The sequence below is a fragment of the Salarias fasciatus genome, chromosome 22 (assembly GCF_902148845.1).
Source record: "Salarias fasciatus chromosome 22, fSalaFa1.1, whole genome shotgun sequence".
In the NCBI taxonomy this organism is placed as follows: Eukaryota; Metazoa; Chordata; class Actinopteri; order Blenniiformes; family Blenniidae; genus Salarias; species Salarias fasciatus.
Genome location: NC_043765.1, coordinates 40,750 through 62,192, shown reverse-complemented (window position 1 = coordinate 62,192; position 21,443 = coordinate 40,750). Strand labels below are relative to the sequence as shown.

The following is a 21,443-nucleotide window of genomic DNA, read 5'->3' as shown; positions in this document are numbered from 1 at the left end:
CCTCCCCCTCCTCCAGCTGTTCCCCCCCCCCTCCAGCTGTTCCTCCCCCTCCTCCAGCTGTTCCTCCTCTCCTCCAGTTGTTCCTCCCCCCTCCAGCTGTTCCTCCTCTCCTCCAGCTGTTCCTCCCCCTGTCCAACTGTTCCTCCTCTCCTCCAGCTGTTCCTCCTCTCCTCCAGCTGTTCCTCCTCTCCTCCAGCTGTTCCTCCCCCTCCTCCAGCTGTTCCTCCCCCTCCTCCAGCTGTTCCTCCTCTCCTCCAGCTGTTCCTCCTCTCCTCCAGCTGTTCCTTCCCCTCCTCCAGCTGTTCCTCCTCTCCTCCAGCTGTTCCTCCCCCCGTCCAGCTGTTCCTCCCCTCCTCCAGCTGTTCCTCCTCTCCTCCAGCTGTTCCTCCCCCCCTCCAGCTGTTCCCCCCAGCTGTTCCTTCCCCCTCCAGCTGTTCCTCCTCCTCCTACAGCTGTTCCTCCCTCCTCCAGCTGTTCCTCCCCCTCCTCCAGCTGTTCCTCCCCCCCTCCAGCTGTTCCTCCCCCTCCTCCAGCTGTTCCTCCTCTCCTCCAGTTGTTCCTCCCCCCTCCAGCTGTTCTTCCTCTCCTCCAGCTGTTCCTCCCCCTGTCCAACTGTTCCTCCTCTCCTCCAGCTGTTCCTCCTCTCCTCCAGCTGTTCCTCCTCTCCTCCAGCTGTTCCTCCTCTCCTCCAGCTGTTCCTCCCCCTCCTCCAGCTGTTCCTCCCCTCCTCAGCTGTTCCTCCCCCCGTCCAGCTGTTCCTCCTCTCCTCCAGCTGTTCCTCCCCCCCTCCAGCTGTTCCTCCTCTCCTCCAGTTGTTCCTCCCCCCCTCCAGCTGTTCCTCCTCTCCTCCAGCTGTTCCTCCTCTCCTCCAGCTGTTCCTCCTCCTCTTCCAGCTGTTCCTCCTCTCCTCCAGCTGTTCCTCCCCCCTCCAGCTGTTCCTCCCCCTCCTCCAGCTGTTCCTCCTCTCCTCCAGCTGTTCCTCCTCTCCTCCAGCTGTTCCTCCTCTCCTCCAGCTGTTCCTCCCCCCGTCCAGCTGTTCCTCCTCTCCTCCAGCTGTTCCTCCCCCCTCCAGCTGTTCCTCCTCTCCTCCAGTTGTTCCTCCCCCCCCTCCAGCTGTTCCTCCTCTCCTCCAGCTGTTCCTCCCCCCCTCCAGCTGTTCCTCCTCTCCTCCAGCTGTTCCTCCTCTCCTCCAGCTGTTCCTCCCCCCCTCCAGCTGTTCCTCCTCTCCTCCAGCTGTTCCTCCCCCCCTCCAGCTGTTCCTCCTCTCCTCCAGCTGTTCCTCCCCCCTCCAGCTGTTCCTCCTCTCCTCCAGCTGTTCCTCCCCCCTCCAGCTGTTCCTCCTCTCCTCCAGCTGTTCCTCCTCTCCTCCAGCTGTTCCTCCCCCCTCCAGCTGTTCCTCCTCTCCTCCAGCTGTTCCTCCTCTCCTCCAGCTGTTCCTCCCCCCTCCAGCTGTTCCTCCTCTCCTCCAGCTGTTCCTCCCTCCTCCAGCTGTTCCTCCTCTCCTCCAGCTGTTCCTCCCCCCGTCCAGCAGGGGGCTCCACGGCTCCTCCACGGCTCCTGCGGACCGGAAGTCGGAGTGTTTACGTCTCCGTCCCGGGCTGCAGAGAGCGGAGAAGCCGCAGAATGTGCGCCGTGCAGCTGCTGCGGGCGTCGGTCCATGAGCGGATGGGCGCCGCCGCCGCAGACCTCCTGCTGCGGCTGGAGGAAGGAGGAGAAGCGGCGGAGCTCCCGGCGCTGAGAGCGCTGCTCCCCGAGCGGCTGGCGGCGGCTGCGGAGGAGATCGTCGCTCTGCTGGAGGAGACCGTGGCGGAGTACGAGGAGCGGCTGGAGCGCTCCGAGCGGGAGCTGCGGGGCCAGAGGAGGCTGCTGGACGCCGTGCTCCAGCCCCGAGTGCTGCTGAGCAGAGCAGGTCAGTCCCCGCCCGCTCAGCTCGGCGCAGCCGGGACGCGCCGGTCAGCGGCGAGCGCTCGCCGTCATGTCGGTGCGTTTGTGTGCGGACCGGCTCCTGCCGGAGTGCGGAGCAGTGTTGCCAACTCCCCAGTGAGAAAACTCGCTATTGGCTGTCCTAAAAGTCGCTAGAAGTCGCTATATGACGTCATCGCCTAATTTGCATAATTTGGCAATTTGCATGTAATTGTAATGGACGCTGTAGGAGAGAGGAACAACGTCGTGGGAGAAGCAAAAATGAGCTAAAAACAGCCTAAATATGTTTAGAACTGCAAATTAACTGACAAAAATGTGACAGTGGAGAAACATTTACATGTCCATCCGGCTCTGTGGCCCAGGACGGGAGCAGCGGCGGATCTGCGCACGCTCGATTCATTTGAAGCGTGGAGGCGGAGCGGGGGGGGGGGGCTCCGACTGCAGCAGGGAGCGCGTGACACTGACCGCTTGTGAGTGCTTTGAGACGGGGGAAGGGCTCACGCAGCACCCGCTGCTCAGCAACGACACGTCCTGTCACGTCTCCAGAGCGCCAGAAAAAGTCGCTAAATTTGTCGCTAGTCGCTTTTTAAAAAAAAAGTCGCTGGAGGAGTCTGAAAAGTCGCTAAATATAGCGACAAAGTCGCTAAGTTGGCAACACTGGTGCGGAGTTAAGCCTGACAGTGAATCCTCCCTTCTCTGAAGAAACTGATGAATCCTCAGAACATTCTTCCTTCCTGGCATTTCTCTGGTCCAGTCCGGGATGATGGTCGGGTTTCTGTCAGGATCCTGACGTGAGGAGCCGGGTCGGGTCGGGTCGGGTCGGGGCGGGGCGGGGCGGGTCGGGTCGGGGCGGGTCGGGGCGGGGCGGGGCGGGTCGGGTCGGGGCGGGGCGGGTTCTGGTATCCAGACTCAGCAGATCGCACCATCATTAATGTCATTCTTTAATTTGCACTGCAGTCAGTGGAAGAACCTCCTTCAGTCTGGTCTTTATTAGTTTTGGCGCCGCTGAGGCCCAGTGGGAAGACCTTTCACACAACAGGATCTTCTCGTTTTGAAGAAATACTGCCGCACTCAGAAAGGAGGATCACAGAAAGCAGCTCGCAAGCGAGACCTGAACAATCCCACAATGCAACAGCGTGACGACAGCTGCAAAAAGAAACGGACTTCCCCGCACACACCAGCAGCTGCTTCCAGCCTCGAGCTTCTTCTGGAGAGATTCTCATTGGTGGGGACACCTGTCACTCAAACATGGCCGACCAGCGGAGAAGCTCCGCCCACTGCGGGACGTTTGCGTCAAAACGATTCAATCAAAAAACAGGCTTCAAAACTTTTTTCACTTTGATCGGAAAAAAAGGTGTTTGAATGTCAAAACAAAGTCGAAACACTCCGAACATCTTTTTTTTTGCTTTGATTGAAAACATTTTTTTTGATTGAAGTTACATCTTAATAATAAAGAAACAAATGTCCTACTAGGGGTGAGCCCAATACTCGTTTTAAACGAGTACTCGTTACGGATAATGCATTTTTTCCGAATCCGAGTATAACCCGAGCTTTGTCCGTCATGATTCGTCCTCGTGCTGATGGGAGATCCTCATTGGTCCTTCATTCTGCTCCTGCTCCACTGAGACTGAGAGAGAACCAATCAGTGCTGCTAAATTAAAAATTACGCATTTTATTTCTTTGTAGCTGCATTGTGCCAGAAGAAAACCTTTTAAGGTCGAAACGTCGCGCGATTGTGCACGCTCGGTTTTTTTTTCCCGGGGAGGGGGTTAAGTTTCGTTTTCCCTCGCGGTTTTGTTTCTCCTTTTTTTTCTCTTCTTTTTCATAATAATGTGGGCTGGTGCTCCAGCGGGAGGCTGATCTGTGGGAGACAGATGATAACTGGACCAGGTCCACTACGATCGGGCTGCAGCCGGACAGGACCAGGAAGCTCAGCAGGGGGGATCACAGATTTTCCGGGACACCGGGGAGATTCCGGTGGGGACCGTGGGGGGAGGCAGTCCCAAACCAGGAAGACCTGTTCCTTTCCTTGGACTCCAGCTGGAGTCCAGACAGCATTTCTAGAGAAGCTGTTATGTAAATTCATTCATACAACTAAAAATATTCATGTTCTGACTCAATAAAATACTTGTTCTGTAAATAGTTCCTTCACTATTGTGACCAAAAATATTCAAATCTTTATTCTGAGGCTGTTGTGTGAATAAATAATCATTTATATAACTTTAAAAATGTTCATGTTCTGACTAAAATAAAAAAAACAACTTGTAAATTGTATCATTGAGACAGTTCTGTAAATAGCTTTCAAATGAACAATAAATACAGCAACTTCTGAGCAATCCATATCAATTTCAGACTTAAGAGTGTGCCAATTTCTGCCCCACCCCATTTCCGGTTAAACCACGCCCACTTCCGGTTCAGACCACGCCCCCTCCGAGTACAGATACGAATACAGATAGTTTGGATGGGTGAACAGATAGTGGTGTACTCGCTCGTCCCTATGTCCTACCCATAATATGGCTCAAATCCAAAAATAGGACTTCAATCAAAAAATGTATTTTCAACCAAAAAGAAAATTTCTAAGAAAAAACGTGTTTATATGCCGTTTTTTGGGGTATCCAATTCTTTTTTGGGGTTTGAACAAGTTTTTTCTTTGATTGGAAACGGGTTTTTTTAATTTTTTTTATTGAAGTGAAGTTTTTTCTGATTGAAAACTTGTTTTGCGATTGGAGAACTTTTTTTTGATTGAAAAATAAAGACACAAATTCCCTCCATACCCGTCTCCCCCTGTCTGCATGTCAAAGTGTCCTTGAGCAGGACACTGAAAGCTGCACTGTCCTCAGTCTGGTACGTTGCTTCGGACAAAAGCTCTGCTGAACTGAAGGCCTCCACACACCACAGGATGATCGGCCGAGTTTTGCCCCGATCTTCTCCTCCCGATCGAAGCCGACAGGGTCCGATCGTCGGGAGTATGCTAATGAGTTCGGTCCGATCCTCCTCCGGTGTGCGGGGGTTCCCAGAGATGTTTCCGGTCGGAGCCTCTCGGGAGGCGTCGGAAGGGGAGATGGTAGATCATGAACATGTTTAATATTTCCGGTCGCAGATCCTGTGGTGTGTGGAGCTCCGAGAGGCGCCGATCAGCTCCGAGTAGAGCTGTCCACACCTCCAAATAAAGCTCTCTGATTGGCTGAACAGCTCCGTCTCACCAAGGTGCTGCTGCTTAAAAAAATCCCCTCTCAGCTGTCAGAGCTGGATGAATGTATGTCTGTGAAATATATTCACTATATGTCAGTGAAACAGAAGAGCCGGAGCTCTGAACTCAGCTGTACAGGAAGTGAAGGTTCATCCTGTCGCTGCTGGATGAACCGTTTCCTCCATTCAGACCCAAACTCCGATCTAATATCTGCATCTCCGCCAGTCCTGCAACAATCCCAATGTTTTGATTAGGGATGTGCGATACCACTTTTTTTCAGACCGATACCGAGTACTTCATCTTCAGTACTCACCGATACCGATACTCGCAAACCGATCCTTTATATACATAAAATTTAAAATAATGCAATGACAGATTATTTTTGAAAATGAATGTTATTTCTAATAAAAGGCAGCCCAGCCACGATGTTTAAGTCCAAAATAATAGTCTGAAAAATAAAACAAACAGCTCTGAGTTCACACTTATTTAAATGAAATTAAGTGCAAGATAAAACAGTTTCTCTGAATTTTAAGTTTTTTTTAAATGAACTGAATTACAAGACGTAAACTAACAACTCTAAGTTCTACACTTTTTAAAATGAACTTATTTTAACGGTTTTCAAATGAAATTAAGTGCAAGATAAAACAGTTTTCCACTTTACATAAACTAAGGTTTTTAAATGTACTAATTTTAATGATTTTTTTATGAACTAAAGTCAAAGATAGAAGTTTAAAGAGCTGCTGCTGTTCTCTGTGCTGCTCTCGGATCTCTGCTCTTCAGTTTCTCGGTCTTCTGCAGAGTTTGCCGTCGAGTTGCTGCAGGAGTTTTCTTTTTTCCAGCTCAACAGCGTCAGACTCTCCACAAGCTTCCCTGAGGTGTTTCAACAAATTACTAGTGGGAAATGAACAACATCGCGCTCCTCCTTTAGCAATTTTAGCATAGCAGAGTTAGCATTCTGCAAAGCTCGGCTCGTTTTCACTGATATAACAGAATTTCCACACCGGCGGTTCTGGTGAGACGAGCAGCCGTTCTGGATTCATCCTGTTGTCTCTGCTCTGGATGAGACTCATGGAGAGTCAACCCGCTCAGTGTAGCCCTGCGCCTGTCAGCGACTCCCAGAGAGGAGCTTCTTCCTCTGTCATGTTTGTCGGCAGCTTGCATCCCATTCGGCTGCACTACCGCCACCTGCTGGTGAGGAGGGCTCACTACGTGTGGGGGTTTCTTGCCGTGAGTATCGGCGGCTGGTATCGGGAGCCTTCACGAGTACCCGATACTTTGAAATAAGGCCAGTATCGGCCCGATACCGATACCTGGTATCGGTACTCGCACATCCCTAGTTTTAATTCATCTCCGTTATTAAACATCACGGAAGAATGGGGAAGAAAAAATAATAATAAAAGAAAAAAAACCTTTGGGCTGACTCCTGCCTTCAGAGAGCGGACTGTCATGAAACTGACCTCATCAGAGCTCAACGAGTTTTTATTCTGGTGTGAACTATCCAGTCTGTGGACATAAAGAATGATTACAGATATTTGGTGATTTAAAAAAGTAGCTTTTATTTGACCCGGTCTGCTGATAACTTTATTCTACTGCTGCACTCGGGACTCAAAAGTAAAAAAAAAACAAACAAAAAACACACAAACAGATTAATAAGCTGAATTATTGAATGTGGAGGGTAAATTATAAGAAAATGATCTGAAACGGTTTCCCTCTTCTGTACGGCAACATTTACATTTTCTGACAAGGTGCTGACAGTCCGTGGTGGTGGTGGGGGTGGGGGGGTGGGGGGTGGGGGGGGGGGTGGGGGGGTGGGGGGGGGGCACTGAAGGAGCGATACCGATGTGAATGAATGAACTGAGGGAATGAATGAATGTTATTGAAAGTGGAGATGAATGTAAAAACAGCAATGAAGGGAAACAGCACACAGTCACGTTGGAGTGAAGAGCCGATTCTCAGCTGAAGGGTCTTCTGGTGTGTGTTCTGCTCCAGAGCGACACACACACTGGAGGACGGGGTGCGATCTGTCCTCTGGTGTCTCGCAGTGTGTGGTGTCTGAATCGGGGAAGATTGAAAAAGTCCTGTAGTGCGTGGCGGGCTTAAAGCGTAGAATCCTGGTCTGGTCTCCCAGAACCATCAGGACTCTGTTTTACCAGGACTGAACATCCGCTCGATGGCGCCCCCTGCTGGTCCTGGGGATTTGTTGCGCCTGTTCTCTTGTCTCAGTTCTCTGAGTGGTCTCCGGTTTGGAGACGTTCTTTCTCTTAATTCAAAAAGAAAATACTTCTCCTTCTTCCTCTGTGGTGTTTAAAGGACCTATGTCATGCAGATATAGAAGACAACATACGGTAAACATAAGCACTGAATGAAAACAGAGGAAATAAACGACCTTATTAAACACCACCTGAGTCCTCGCTCTGTGCCGCTGCTGTAGCTCATGCAGGCCAGAGATGGAGGACAGTCTGCAGGCCAGACTGTGTGTAATGCGCTGTCTGATGAAGCAGGGCCACAGCGTGGTTGAAAAACCCTCTTCCTGCTGCACAGCTACAGGAAAACGCCATCAGACGTCCACTGTCAACAGCAAGCGTCATCTGTACAGAAATGGAGAAGAATGATGAACAAGACGTCATGGAGATACGTCACTGTCAGTGGTCAGAGATGGTAACAGCTGATGGCAAGGGGCTCTGTAGTGCACCACCACCACCCTTTTTTTCCAAAATAACTAACTTTTACAATATATTTTCACAGACAGACACGACTTTATTCAGTACAACAGAAACACACCACACACAGCTGGTTTGGTTGAGTGGGGATGCTCTCCTCTGGCCACAGGTCTGTTATAGAAACAGATAACAGCAGTAGAGACTTATAACCTGTGGAATGAAGTGAAATGAAATGACAAAGAGAGCGGAGTCGAGGCTGCTGTATAAGATAAGGCTGGGACGGACGCCGTCAGCAGAGAGCTGCAGCAGCAGGAACTTCTGCTCTCTGTGGTCAAACCTCTGGTTTGAGGCTCCTAGCTGTTCCTCTACGACCGGCAGCACCTTGCCCTCACTGTCAGCTGACTTTTTAATGCATCTGATACTATGATGATGATAAGACACGCACTAAAACACGTTAGCTGAGAGCTAACGCTGTTAGCTGTTGGGCTAATCAATGACAGCATCCGTCTAATATCATATCTGAAAGACGTTCACTGAAACAGCCAGAAAGAGAACAGACGGTTGTCGTCATGCTGCAAATGAAACTTAAATGTTCGGATACGGTTATCAGGATCTACACATGAAAGAGTCTGTCTCAGTACAGTCGCTAGGGTTCAGTAGCACTTAGGCTAACATGCTAACTCTCTACTTACCTTCGTGTTTTTCTATGAAGTTTTCGTGGAAAAACCTGTATCCTTTCTTCATCTTTGACTTTTTGTCACTGACTTCTCTTCCACCATCCTCTCCACATCAGCGAAGGAAATGCTGGAGAAATGTTGGAGAAATGGACTGAAAACAGGATCCATCTCGGAGAAAGTGAATGGACTTGGCGGTGGACCGGAAGAAAAGTTGCTCACTGATTGCGTATTTCCGGTTTTTGTGAAAAAGGTCTATAAAAAGGTCTAATCACATTTTCCACTGAGGAGACCCCCCCCCCCCCCCCCCCCCCATCCCCCCCCCCCCCCCCCCCTCCCCCCCCCCGACCGCAGGCCCTCTGCTATCAGCGTTGCTGGTTTTTTGTATCTTACGGATTATGGAGATAAACTTTGACCATCGTCTGAAAGCAACAATCAAGCAAGAGCAAGAGTCTGGAGGGTCTGGAGGGTCTGAAGAGTCTGGAGGGTCTGGAGGGTCTGGAGGGTCTGAAGAGTCTGGAGGGTCTGGAGGGTCTGAAGAGTCTGGAGGGTCTGGAGGGTCTGGAGGGTCTGAAGAGTCTGGAGGGTCTGGAGGGTCTGGAGGGTCTGAAGAGTCTGGAGGGTCTGGAGGGTCTGAAGGGTCTGAAAAGTCTGGAGGGTCTGGAGGGTCTGAAGAGTCTGGAGGGTTTGGAGGGTCTGGAGGGTCTGAAGAGTCTGGAGGGTCTGAAGGGTCTGGAGGGTCTGGAGGGTCTGAAGGGTCTGAAGGGTCTGGAGGGTCTGGAGGGTCTGAAGGGTCTGGAGGGTCTGGAGGGTCTGGAGGGTCTGAAGAGTCTGGAGGGTCTGAAGGGTCTGGAGGGTCTGGAGGGTCTGAAGAGTCTGGAGGGTCTGGAGGGTCTGAAGAGTCTGGAGGGTCTGGAGGGTCTGAAGAGTCTGGAGGGTCTGGAGGGTCTGGAGGGTCTGAAGAGTCTGGAGGGTCTGGAGGGTCTGAAGGGTCTGAAGAGTCTGGAGGGTCTGGAGGGTCTGAAGGGTCTGAAAAGTCTGGAGGGTCTGGAGGGTCTGAAGAGTCTGGAGGGTCTGAAGGGTCTGGAGGGTCTGGAGGGTCTGAAGGGTCTGGAGGGTCTGGAGGGTCTGGAGGGTCTGAAGGGTCTGGAGGGTCTGGAGGGTCTGGAGGGTCTGAAGAGTCTGGAGGGTCTGAAGGGTCTGGAGGGTCTGGAGGGTCTGAAGGGTCAGGAGGGTCTGGAGGGTCTGGAGGGTCTGGAGGGTCTGCGCTTGGTGAGTTTCTAACAGGAAAAGACGTTTTCATGTGTATTTGCGTGTAGAGAAGCTAAAGCTAAAGAGCTAAAGCTAACCCTTGGAGACGCTAACGAAGCTCTGATTGGTTGAAGTAGCTGTCAGTCAAAGTCCACAGGGGGAGAGGCGGGATTTTCAGTGAAACTGAGCGTTTTCTCTTCCAGGTTTCAGAATTAACCTCAGAAAATCCTTTGTTTAACACAAAATGACTTTTTCTTACCGCCAAAGATAAACTATTACCATGTTAGAGCCATTTCTAGGGTTTGGACGAGCTAAAAATGCAGGATACAGGTCCTTTAAGGGCAGCTTGCGCCCCATTCAGGGTTTCCCCCAGAAAACTTGCGAGGCCTGGTGGTTGGACTGCTCCAGAAGCCCACTGTGTTTTTTTAAAGCTCGTGTCCGGAGTTTTGACAGAGAGAGGTTTTTTTAATCCAACGTTCTGGAGGCTCCGCCCTCCCTCTGCTTTCATGAGCGACCAAGCCACGCCCCTTTAATTGTGCACGCTATTATCTGTGGGGTGAAAATGAGAGCCTCCAGTCCTGCAGCATCCTCCATGTTGAGCTGTTTCCGGTGGATGTTCAGCAGACGGTGGATATATCTGCTGCAGAGCTAACTCTCCCCTGCTGGGCGAGCGACGTGCTCTCTGGCTGCTCCACACGCTGACTGACAGCAGGACAAGGCGGAAGCTCGAAGCCTATTGGCTGAAGCTGACCGGCGCTTTTTTGGATGACATGGGGGTCTATGAGACGAAGGCGGGGCTCATAAATACATCTTTATATTGCTTTATGCTGATATTATAGTAAGGTATGGAACCAGACTGACACGTTGAAGCTCTGTTTCCCCCCACAGGGATTCTGAAAAACAGTTATTGAGGTAAAGATGTTGCATAGTTCTGCTTTAAATACAGAGTCTTACAAAAAAGGCACAATCTTAAAATAAATTAACAAAAGATACAATTAAAATAAATAATATCAATTGTTTTCTCTCAAAGCTGGTGTCCGGAGTTTCCGTTCGTTTCCAACGTATGAATCATTTTTTAACAGAGCTTCAACGTGTCAGTCTGGTTCATACCTTACTATAACATCAGCATAAAGCAGTAAAAAGACGTATTTATGAGCCCCGCCTTCGTCTCAGAGACCCCCATGTTATCCGAAAAAGCGCCGGTCAGCTTCAGCCAATAGGCATCCTGTCCACTGGGTCCTGTCCACTAGCTCCTGTCCACTAGCTCCTGTCCACTAGCTCCTGTCCACTGGGTCCTGTCCACTAGCTCCTGTCCACTAGCTCCTGTCCACTAGCTCCTGTCCACTAGCTCCTGTCCACTGGGTCCTGTCCACTGGGTCCTGTCCACTAGCTCCTGTCCACTAGCTCCTGTCCACTAGCTCCTGTCCACTAGCTCCTGTCCACTAGCTCCTGTCCACTGGGTCCTGTCCACTAGCTCCTGTCCACTGCTCTGTCTTTTTCCTGGTGGTGCTCTGTTTTCGTGACACATGGAGCGGATTACTGGTCGGCGTTGGCGACCCAGATCAGTCAGATCTGGAATGTGATCCACTCAGTGAAGCGGATCCTCTCAGTGTTCATATGAACCATTTTCGATCCGCTTCAGCCTGAAATCCGCTGATCAGGAGGTTTTTCGCTCAGCACCATGGACAGCGACGTGGACTCTCCTGAACCGGGTCAGAGAAAGGCTGGAACGTGGAGCAGACTGAACCAGCAGGTCAGGGACATTCAGCCATGATGGACTCACAGTCTGAAGAATGATGAAGATGATGATGATGATGAGCCGGACGGGACGCTCAAGGCCGGATTAACCATTAGGGCAACTGGGCAACTGCCCAGGGGCCCTCCGGGGGCCCTCCGGGGGCCCTCCAGGGGCCCTCCAGGGGCCCTCCAGGGGCCCTCCGGGGGCCCAGGGCAGGAGCATGACCAGAGCAGAGGCGGAGCTACGGGGGGGGGGTTATGAAAACCCTCGGCCCTCTTCTGGTGAAATCCACTGCTGATTTTGGTTTATTTGTTTGTTAGTTTGTTTGTTTAAATCGGAGGCGGAGTGAGCAGCAGCTGCTTCTCTCCAGCCAGAGGTGCCCCGAGCTGAAGGGGGCCCCGAGGGACGGCTGACATCAGACCATTTCAATGACAAATTAAAGGCGCTACGCTAGACGCCGCAACGACAGCGTGTGGAAAACCCCCCTCATGGGGCCCTTTCCGAGTTGCTGGTAGGAGGGCCCGACAGACGGCGGGTATCAGCGACACAGCTTGAAATCCCCGGATAATTTACGACACGTCTGGAACCTACCTAAAGGGGCCCCACGACTACCGGCCTGCATCAACGTGACGCTTTACATGCAGTCAATATTCGGCGTTCAATAGCACGACGCCATGACTGCATTTACACTTCATGCCACGAGGGGCGCTGTTTGCATGTTCAACCTTATTTTACACAGACACCACAGAAGAAGAAGGGCTGCAGGCTCTCTGCATGTTGTGAGAAAAAGCAGCAGGACGTGATGACGTGTTCAGTGAGGCGATGCAGCGTTTTTTCAGTAAAGAGAAGAAGTGAACCTGTTCCTCCTGGACCCGGGCTGAACCCAGAAAAACTGCTTATAAACAATAACGGTCCACATGTCACGGGCTGTATGTCTGCACTTATGAGTGTTTCCCATACATCTGTTAACTCGTGATTAGATTATTATCATTATTATTATTATCATTATTATTATTATTGTTGTTGTTATTATTTACTGCAAAACTGCACTTAAGAAACACGGACATGTAAAAATAATTGTCTCTCTTAGAATTCTGAACTCGTCCTTTTTCTTGCTGTGAGACTTTATGTTGGTCATGAAGACACTTTGAGCATTTTCAGGCAAACTGCTGATTATTTCAGATTTTATCTTTTCTTTTTGTCCATGAACTGTGACTGCAATGAAATAAAGTAAAGTAAAAGTTTTGACCTGCTTTCAGTATCACTGTCCCTGTTATTCAGCCTCCTTTATATGTTTGTTTACCCAAATTCAAGATTTTCACAGGTACAGTATTTGAAGTGTTCAGAGTGGCTGCTTTGTTTGAGTCAAACAGTGTGTTGCTTTCTGTGCAGCCGGAGGCTCATGGACCAGCTGAGACCAGGGGACTTGCTCCTGCTCTGACACTAAATGTGTGTTTTGGGGGCAATAAGTGCTTTAGGATGTTGTAGGCGTCAGAGTTTTATCTTAGAGGGGGACTTTGAGAGAACTTGCCCAGGGGCACGGCGGGGTCTGAATCTGGCTCTGGGGACGCTGCACAAGCAGGCCGGACCGCCGGCGTCCAGGACCAGCTCAGCCTGTCCTGTGATGTCATCGTGACAGTGGTATCATCACGACGGTGATGTCATAATTACAGTGATGTCATCATGACTGTCCAGACAGGAAGAACGTGGACTGTAGGAGGGCTGGATGCCCCCCGACAGAGGAAGCTCATTTCAGGGACCTGGTCCTTTGGTTCTGGTCTCGTCTCAGTCAGATGTTCTTCAATCTGCTTTACTTTCAGAGGAGAAGATGTGATCAAGATGTGATCCAAACCCCAGGTGGCCGATGAGCGTTACTACACTGCCTCAAGCGCCATAATACTATAATATTATCTTATATACGAGGGGCAGAGGTGGGAGGTTGGAGCCTGACCACGGCATCTCCAGGCCATGTGTTTGCTCTGACCATGTCTCACTGTAACAGGGTCAGTTATGCAGCTGTACATGTGTATGTATTTAGAATATGTATATTTGTTTTTATTAATAATTACACAAAATCTGGATCTGGTTCTTGTTTGTTTGTTTGGTTGTTTTTGTTTTAGTGAATGCCTGACTGTTTATCCCGCTTCGTCAGCAAGTGGAACTTTTGTTTGGGCGCCATAATACGTGCAACACAGCCCTTTATAAGAAGCGTTCTGGCGCCAATTCTCTCCGTTCCGTCTGATTTCTGTGGGAGAGGGAGGCATCTTTTGAGTCCAGAGAAATTTCTGTTGTAAACTTACTTTGAGACATTCATTTTGTCATTAATTGATCTGTTTAGGGGCAGGTATTGTGGCGACTGCTGACAGGAGGATTTTTTTTGTTTCTGCTGTGTGTCAGAAATAAATGGAGACTGCCTCCAAAAAGATAAACGCCTGATTCGTCATGACAACAACGCAGAGACAGATCCACAGCGGTCACATCACACCAGGTGGATCTAATCAGCCCTGCTCCTCAGCTTGTCTGTGGTACATGGTCAGAGCAAAAACATGGCATGGAGATGACTTGATCAGGCTCCAACCTCCCACCTCCGACGAGGGGGGACCCCAAAGTCCCCGGACTGTGGTTGAAAAAAAAAACCAAGACTGATTTCAGACTTGTGGCCGTTATATGTGGCTATAGCATAGCCGTAAGCATCACTGTGAAAAATGTCACCTCCCAAAGACACACAGGCAGCTCACAGCCAGTGTTTGTTACTACAGCCCCCCCCCCTTCCAAAAATCCCAGAATGCTCCGGCGCCTCTGAACCAGGAGCAGAACCAGGCTGGGTGGACATGTCCAGGAGCTGAAAGGCAGCTGGAGGACGATGGAGGCTGTCTGGAAGATCCTCCCTGCTGCGGCGCTGCGGGAGGCGGTCAGGCTGAAGCGGCGGCGCTGTGGGAGGGGGGGGCTGTTTTACCCACAGGGCTCTGCGGTAAAACAGCTCCTGGTGAGAAACGGCATGGCCCTGCTGCTCCGTCCGCCGTGTCCTCTCCATTCAGCCCCGTCAGACTTCTGTCTCTTCCCAAGAATGAACAGGACCTGAAGGGGCGGAGCTTTGATGACGTGGAAGAGGTGCAAAAAAAATGGAAGAAGCTCCTGAAGGGACCGTTCGGCAGCAGCATGCTGACTGTTCTGAGCAGTGGAAACCCGGCTGCAGCGCCGGATTCCAGCCGAAGGAGAGGACTGGGAAGGCGACAGTTTGGATTAAATGTGAAAATAAAAAAATAAAAAGTTAGAACCACAGTCCGGCTTCTTTTGGGCCCCCCCTCGTATTATAATATATTGTTTACTGAGATGCTGTTTTAAGACTGTATATTTCAGGAATATGTACTGTATGCACTGAAGGCAATACAGGACAGATATACATTAGTTATATAACTTGTCTGATGTGTGAGTTGGATGTTTGTAAAGGCTTTGTCAGTTTTTTATTTTTTTAATGGATGTGGGACTTCATTTGTCTCATACTGAAATGTGAAGACGTGGACTTGATCAGTTGTTGGGACTTCTAGATGCTCCTTTTGAGCAGTTTAAATATGATCTGATGAGTGGACGACTGCTGCTGCTGCTCAAATAAAGACATTAAAGACAGACTGACTCTCTGCTCTGCTCCCAGACCTGCAGCTGCCGGGGGAGGACAGGAGCCGTCCGGACCAGAACCCGGAGCAGGACCAGAACCCGGAGCAGGACCAGAACCCGGAGCAGGACCAGAACCCGGATCAGGACCAGAACCTGGAGCAGGACCAGTCTGCACCTCCTCTCATCAAGGAGGAGCCCCAGGAGGCCCAGATCAGCGCCTCCTCCTTCAGTCCTGCTGAAGTGAAGACTGAAGAGCCTCAGCTTCCTGACTCAGCAGGGGGAGGGGGCGGGGCTTCGGCAGGGGGAGGGGCCTCAGGTCTGGAGCGGGACTGGGACGGGCGCGGCGACCCGGAGCAGCAGGGAGTGGGCTGCTCCTTCTGCGGGAAGCGTCTGGGCGGCGGCGGAGAGCTGACCCGCCACATGTGGCTGCACACCGGCGAGCGGCTGCTGCGCTGCGTGGTGTGTCACCGCCGCTTCCCCGGCGAGCGCCGGCTGCTGGATCACAGCTGCCTCCGCCCCGCCTCGCCGCCGCGCCCCGCCTCCGGCCGCCTCCGCCCGGCCTCGCCGCCGCGCCCCGCCTTCGGCTGCCCGCTGTGCCGCCGCGGCTTCGGCAGCCGGGAGGAGCTGAGCGCGCACAGCCGCGGCCCACGTCTCGTGCTCGGTGTGCGACGCCGCCTTCGCCGACGCCGACGCGCTGATGCTGCACATGAGGAGTCACGGCGCGCAGACGCGCTTCAGCTGCTCCGTCTGCGGGAAAGACTTCGCCTGGAGGCGGCTCCTCGCCCGGCACATGGAGGTCCACGGCGGGGACCGGGTCCAGCGGGCCCGCCCCGCACGGCGCCGCACAGTCCTCCGCCGGAACAACGCCGACTGGCCTGCAGGACCGGGACCAGGACCGGGACCGGGACCGGGACCGTACTGCCAGCCGGACAGTGAGGACAGTGGGGACAGTGAGGACAGCGACTTCTGGAAGGACCGGCGGACGCCTCCGGGCTCTCCGGGCGGCGCCGGAGCAGCAGAGGAGCCGCTGGAGGCCCCGGGGGGACGGCCCGTCCTCGGCCCCGTCCGTCTGACGGGGGACCGCCGTGGACCGGAGGCGGGACCGTTGGACTCCTCGGAGACGGACGTCAGTGATGAGGACTGGACTCGGCCGGCGGGCTGGAACCAGGTGGACGGCGCGGACGGCGGGGACGGCGGGGACAGTTGGGACAGTGTGGACAGTGACTTCTGGAGGGACAGGTCTTCGTGGGGCGCTCCACAGCGAGTCTCTCCAGAAGCCTACCGGTCCTGTTTACCGTCTTAAACCGTTTCCTGAGAGAACTTCACACGACCGAGGCTCTGTGACCTCTGACCTCTGACCTCTGACCTCATCCTGGTTTCACTTTGAAAAATGTTAATGATTGAATTAAAGCTTCGGAAACAGAGTCTCCGTCTTCATGACCCTCAGTCCGCCAGACCTGCTCGGTCCGGTCCGGTCCAGTACCGTCCTGCAGACCAAACCGTCCCACCGAGTCCAGGCTAAGCTTCGGTTCTGGCTGTAAATCTGTGGTCCTGTGGCACCCTGGGGACCTGGGTCAGGGAGGACCCGGGTCTTCGTCTGTTACAGTGGTGTGTTTTCTGGTACCTGTTTCCCAGCGGCCAAAAAACCCATTAAAACCCGCTGGTACCGGCTCCTGGTACCGGCTCCTGGTACCGGCTCCTGGTACCGGCTCCTGGTACCGGCTCCTCAGGGCAGCGGGACAGGGTCTACCTGGCAGTCCCACCTGGGTTCTAATCCGCTCGCCTCTGCTGGGCTTCAGTGTGAAAACCAGACCCGGGTGACCCGTCGACGCCGTGATTTACTGATGACGTCTCCGGAGCACGGCTTCGTTAGCACGCTAGCTGTTTCTGCTCCATTGCTCTGATGATGTCATCAACGTGGGACACGACATCCGACTGAGGTCCGATTAAGCACTGCGGCATGCGGGGTGGGGATCTCGGTGGGGACCTCGGGGTGGGGATCTCGGGGTGAGGATCTCGGTGTGAGGATCTCGGTGGGGATCGCGGTGGGGATCTCGGTGGGGATCTCGGTGGGGATCTCGGTGGGGATCTCGGTGGGGACCTCGGGGTGAGGATCTCGGGGTGAGGATCTCGGTGGGGACCTCGGGGTGAGGATCTCGGGGTGAGGATCTCGGTGGGGATCTCGGTGGGGATCTCGGTGGGGATCTCGGTGGGGATCTCGGGGTGAGGATCTCGGTGAGGATCTCGGTGGGGATCTCGGGGTGAGGATCTCGGGGTGAGGATCTCGGTGGGGATCTCGGGGTGAGGATCTCGGGGTGAGGATCTCGGGGTGAGGATCTCGGTGTGAGGATCTCGGTGGGGATCTCGGTGGGGATCTCGGTGGGGATCTCGGGGTGAGGATCTCGGGGTGAGGATCTCGGGGTGGGGATCTCGGGGTGAGGATCTCGGTGTGAGGATCTCGGTGGGGATCTCGGTGGGGATCTCGGGGTGAGGATCTCGGTGAGGATCTCGGTGGGGATCTCGGGGTGAGGATCTCGGTGTGAGGATCTCGGTGGGGATCTCGGGGTGAGGATCTCGGGGTGGGGATCTCGGGGTGAGGATCTCGGGGTGGGGATCTCGGTGGGGATCTCGGGGTGAGGATCTCGGGGTGGGGATCTGAGGATCTCGGTGGGGATCTCGGTGGGGATCTTGGGGTGAGGATCTCGGGGTGGGGATCTCGGGGTGGGGATCTCGGTGAGGATCTCGGGGTGAGGATCTCGGGGTGGGGATCTCGGGGTGGGGATCTCGGGGTGAGGATCTCGGGGTGGGGATCTCGGGGTGGGGATCTCGGGGTGAGGATCTCGGGGTGGGGATCTCGGGGTGGGGATCGCGGTGAGGATCTCGGGGTGAGGATCTCGGGGTGAGGATCTCGGTGGGGATCTCGGTGGGGATCTCGGGGTGAGGATCTCGGGGTGGGGATCTCGGGGTGGGGATCTCGGTGAGGATCTCGGGGTGAGGATCTCAGTGGGGATCTCGGTGGGGATCTCGGGGTGAGGATCTCGGTGGGGATCTCGGGGTGGGGATCTCGGGGTGGGGATCTCGGTGAGGATCTCGGGGTGAGGATCTCGGGGTGGGGATCTCGGGGTGAGGATCTCGGGGTGGGGATCTCGGGGTGAGGATCTCGGGGTGGGGATCTCGGTGGGGATCTCGGGGTGAGGATCTCGGGGTGGGGATCTGAGGATCTCGGTGGGGATCTCGGTGGGGATCTTGGGGTGAGGATCTCGGGGTGAGGATCTCGGGGTGGGGATCTCGGGGTGGGGATCTCGGGGTGAGGATCTCGGGGTGGGGATCTCGGGGTGGGGATCTCGGGGTGAGGATCTCGGGGTGGGGATCTCGGGGTGGGGATCTCGGTGAGGATCTCGGGGTGAGGATCTCGGGGTGAGGATCTCGGTGGGGATCTCGGTGGGGATCTCGGGGTGAGGATCTCGGGGTGGGGATCTCGGGGTGGGGATCTCGGTGGGGATCTCGGGGTGGGGATCTCGGGGTGGGGATCTCGGGGTGAGGATCTCGGGGTGGGGATCTCGGGGTGGGGATCTCAGTGAGGATCTCGGGGTGAGGATCTCAGTGGGGATCTCGGTGGGGATCTCGGGGTGAGGATCTCGGTGGGGATCTCGGGGTGGGGATCTCGGGGTGGGGATCTCGGTGAGGATCTCGGGGTGAGGATCTCGGGGTGGGGATCTCGGGGTGAGGATCTCGGGGTGGGGATCTCGGTGGGGATCTCGGGGTGAGGATCTCGGGGTGAGGATCTCGGGGTGGGGATCTGAGGATCTCGGTGGGGATCGCGGTGGGGATCTTGGGGTGAGGATCTCGGGGTGGGGATCTCGGGGTGGGGATCTCGGGGTGAGGATCTCGGGGTGGGGATCTCGGGGTGGGGATCTCGGTGAGGATCTCGGGGTGAGGATCTCGGGGTGAGGATCTCGGGGTGGGGATCTCAATGCTCCAGAGCCTCCGCCCGTCATGCCGAAGCGGCCGGCAGCAGGACGAAGCAGGAAGTCCTCAGTCCAGGCAGAACCCGGGCTTCGTTCAGTAGAACCTGGATTGTGATGCACCTGAAGCTCTGAGCAGCAGGAAGAGGAGGCGGAGGAGAGTCTGGTTCTGTACGAAAGAAAATCCGGTTCTGAACCCGGTTCAGCAAAGGTGAGTCTTTCCTCCAGAGGGGGCGCCGCTTTACGGCCCGGTGGAGGAGGTCACTGCCGCTGACCAACATCCAGCCCCCGCAGACCCTTCTGGAGCAGGTCCTACGTCTGTCACCCAAACAGGACCAGGACCCATAAGGACCGGACCCGGGTCTACAGAGACTCCAGGCCTTCAGGCACCAGGAGCTGAATGATCTCAGGAAACTCTGGAAAAGGGAAAGGAGACCGATGGGGAGCGGTTTCCTGGACTCTCTTTTCCCTTCAGTTCATCTTTTCCTCTCTGAAGAGCTGGAAGAGACGTCTGAGGCGAGGCGAAATGTTCCGAGGGATTTCTTTTCTATGAAATATCGGAAATGTTCGGGGCAGTGGAGACGATAAAGACATGGTCGGTGTTTTCACCTCTGCTGCCAGAAGAACGGACTCGGACTGGACAGCAGACGAAGGCCCCTCCCCTCCTACAGGTGAGACCCCCCCCCCCCCCCCCCCAGGCCCTCTGACAGGGAGGCTGAAGCAAAATCCTCCCGTACAAAAAGATGAGGAAGGAGAAACTGGGAGAATTGCAAAACAAATTAGAGGAAAAAAAACCTAAGAAAAACGATTAACAGGATTTATTGGAGGAAATCACAAAAAACCAGAAATGAAATAATTATTTTGACTATGCATGAAACCAAGAAAAATCAGGTTCTGAAACAGATTCTCCGAAGGAGGATCTCAATATATCAAAGTTCTGGAAACTTAAAAAGAAAACCAAGTGAAGGATCCAGAGACGAGAACAATCAGAGTAACGTTGGTGAAGCGTTTCCAGAGGCCCTTTACTCTCAAAAGATCTTTTTCAGGTGCAGTCCAGCCGAATAGAGTAGATCAGGGATGGACAACTGGCGGCCCGCACCCTCACTCCGTACGGCCCTTGAATTAATTTTTTAAATGATAAAATGTGTCTTTTGCTGCACGGATTCAGTTGTAATGACAGACTTTGGCCACCAGGTGGCAGCCTGCATGGAGACGCCCTTCTCTCCACCAGCGAGGAAGAGACAGACTGCCATGGTGAAGAGCAGAGATGGGATACTTGGACTCGAGACTCGGACTCGACTCGGACTCGAGTCACGATTTTATGACTTTTTGACTCGACTTGATAAAATCAAAAAAAGACTTGGACTTGCTTGGACTCTAAGCTCAGTGACTCTAGACTTGGACTTGACTCGAACCCTTTGACTCGACGAGTCACGTCAAGTCATAATAGTCATTTTAAAAGTGCGATGTATGAATCATTTTTATTTTTTATCGCTTCATTTCATGGGATCGCAGTGGCGAGGTGCGCCTGCGGCGGGAGCGCTTGTTTCGTGTCGCCTGGACCACGTGCAACGGGCGGAGTTCGTTCACTTCCGCATTGACAGGAGCGCTCGTTTTCGACACCCGCGCATTCCAGGCGCATTCCAAACAACACAACAGGTCGGCCACGATTGTTTTTAATAAACTGGTTTCAACACTGCCCGCCTGGAATGCACGCATAGGCGTCAGTTTAGGGGGAGACTTTTGCCAGGGGTGTTTTTTCTCCACCACACACAAATCCTTCACGTGAAGCCATTTTAACCCCGGTTATTTTCAGTAGTATATAATGGAGGTGGAGTGTTTCTGCGCGTGCGAGGAGAGAGCGGGCGCGCAAGGGGAAGGGAGTGGCGCATGCGCAGTGCAATACCGGCGGCGGCTGTACAAACGGTGGCCTAGCGAACCAGGGGATTACGGAGAAAAACGGGAGTCCGGAGAGAGGAGCAGGAGGAGTTGAAGGAGCTGAGCTATCGTCGAGACGAGCGATTTTCTTAACGCTGTTTCTGTTTTGCGAAAGCCACCGGTGATCCTGAAAGAGGGAGTGAACAATCACCTTATGGCAGGATCGGGGGGGACTTGGGGTGAGGATAGTATGGATGAGAGCGATAGTGAGGGTGTTAAATCACAAAGGAAGCGAGTGTTGAGTCAAGGAAGTGACTGAGATGACAGGCAAGGGAGGGAGAGAGTTGTGCGGAGGAGAACGGATCAGGAAGGTCTTAAGGTGCTTATCAAGTTTAAGGAAGGGCATGATATTAGGACTGTAGGGCCAGTGGTGTTAACAAAGTTTTTGCGCGATAAAGTTGGAGAGGTGGTGAGAGCGAGAGTCCACACGGATGGTGACTTGATGATTGTGTGTAAGGATGAGATCCAGCAAGGAAAAGCATTAAGGCT

At 53.4% G+C, this 21,443-nt stretch overlaps 1 protein-coding gene across 1 annotated transcript in view; it reads left to right on the top strand.

Annotated features, from left to right (window-relative positions):
- The first annotated feature begins 1,623 nt into the window (after positions 1-1,623).
- The window catches only part of LOC115409702 (zinc finger protein 467-like), a 37,127-nt gene continuing 17,307 nt past the window's right edge, over positions 1,624-21,443 (top strand). The window contains exons 1-3 of the mRNA XM_030120975.1: positions 1,624-1,909; positions 15,329-15,637; positions 15,690-15,847. Of these exons, the coding sequence (XP_029976835.1) occupies positions 1,624-1,909; positions 15,329-15,637; positions 15,690-15,847 (753 nt within the window). The remainder of the gene's footprint in view (positions 1,910-15,328; positions 15,638-15,689; positions 15,848-21,443) is intronic.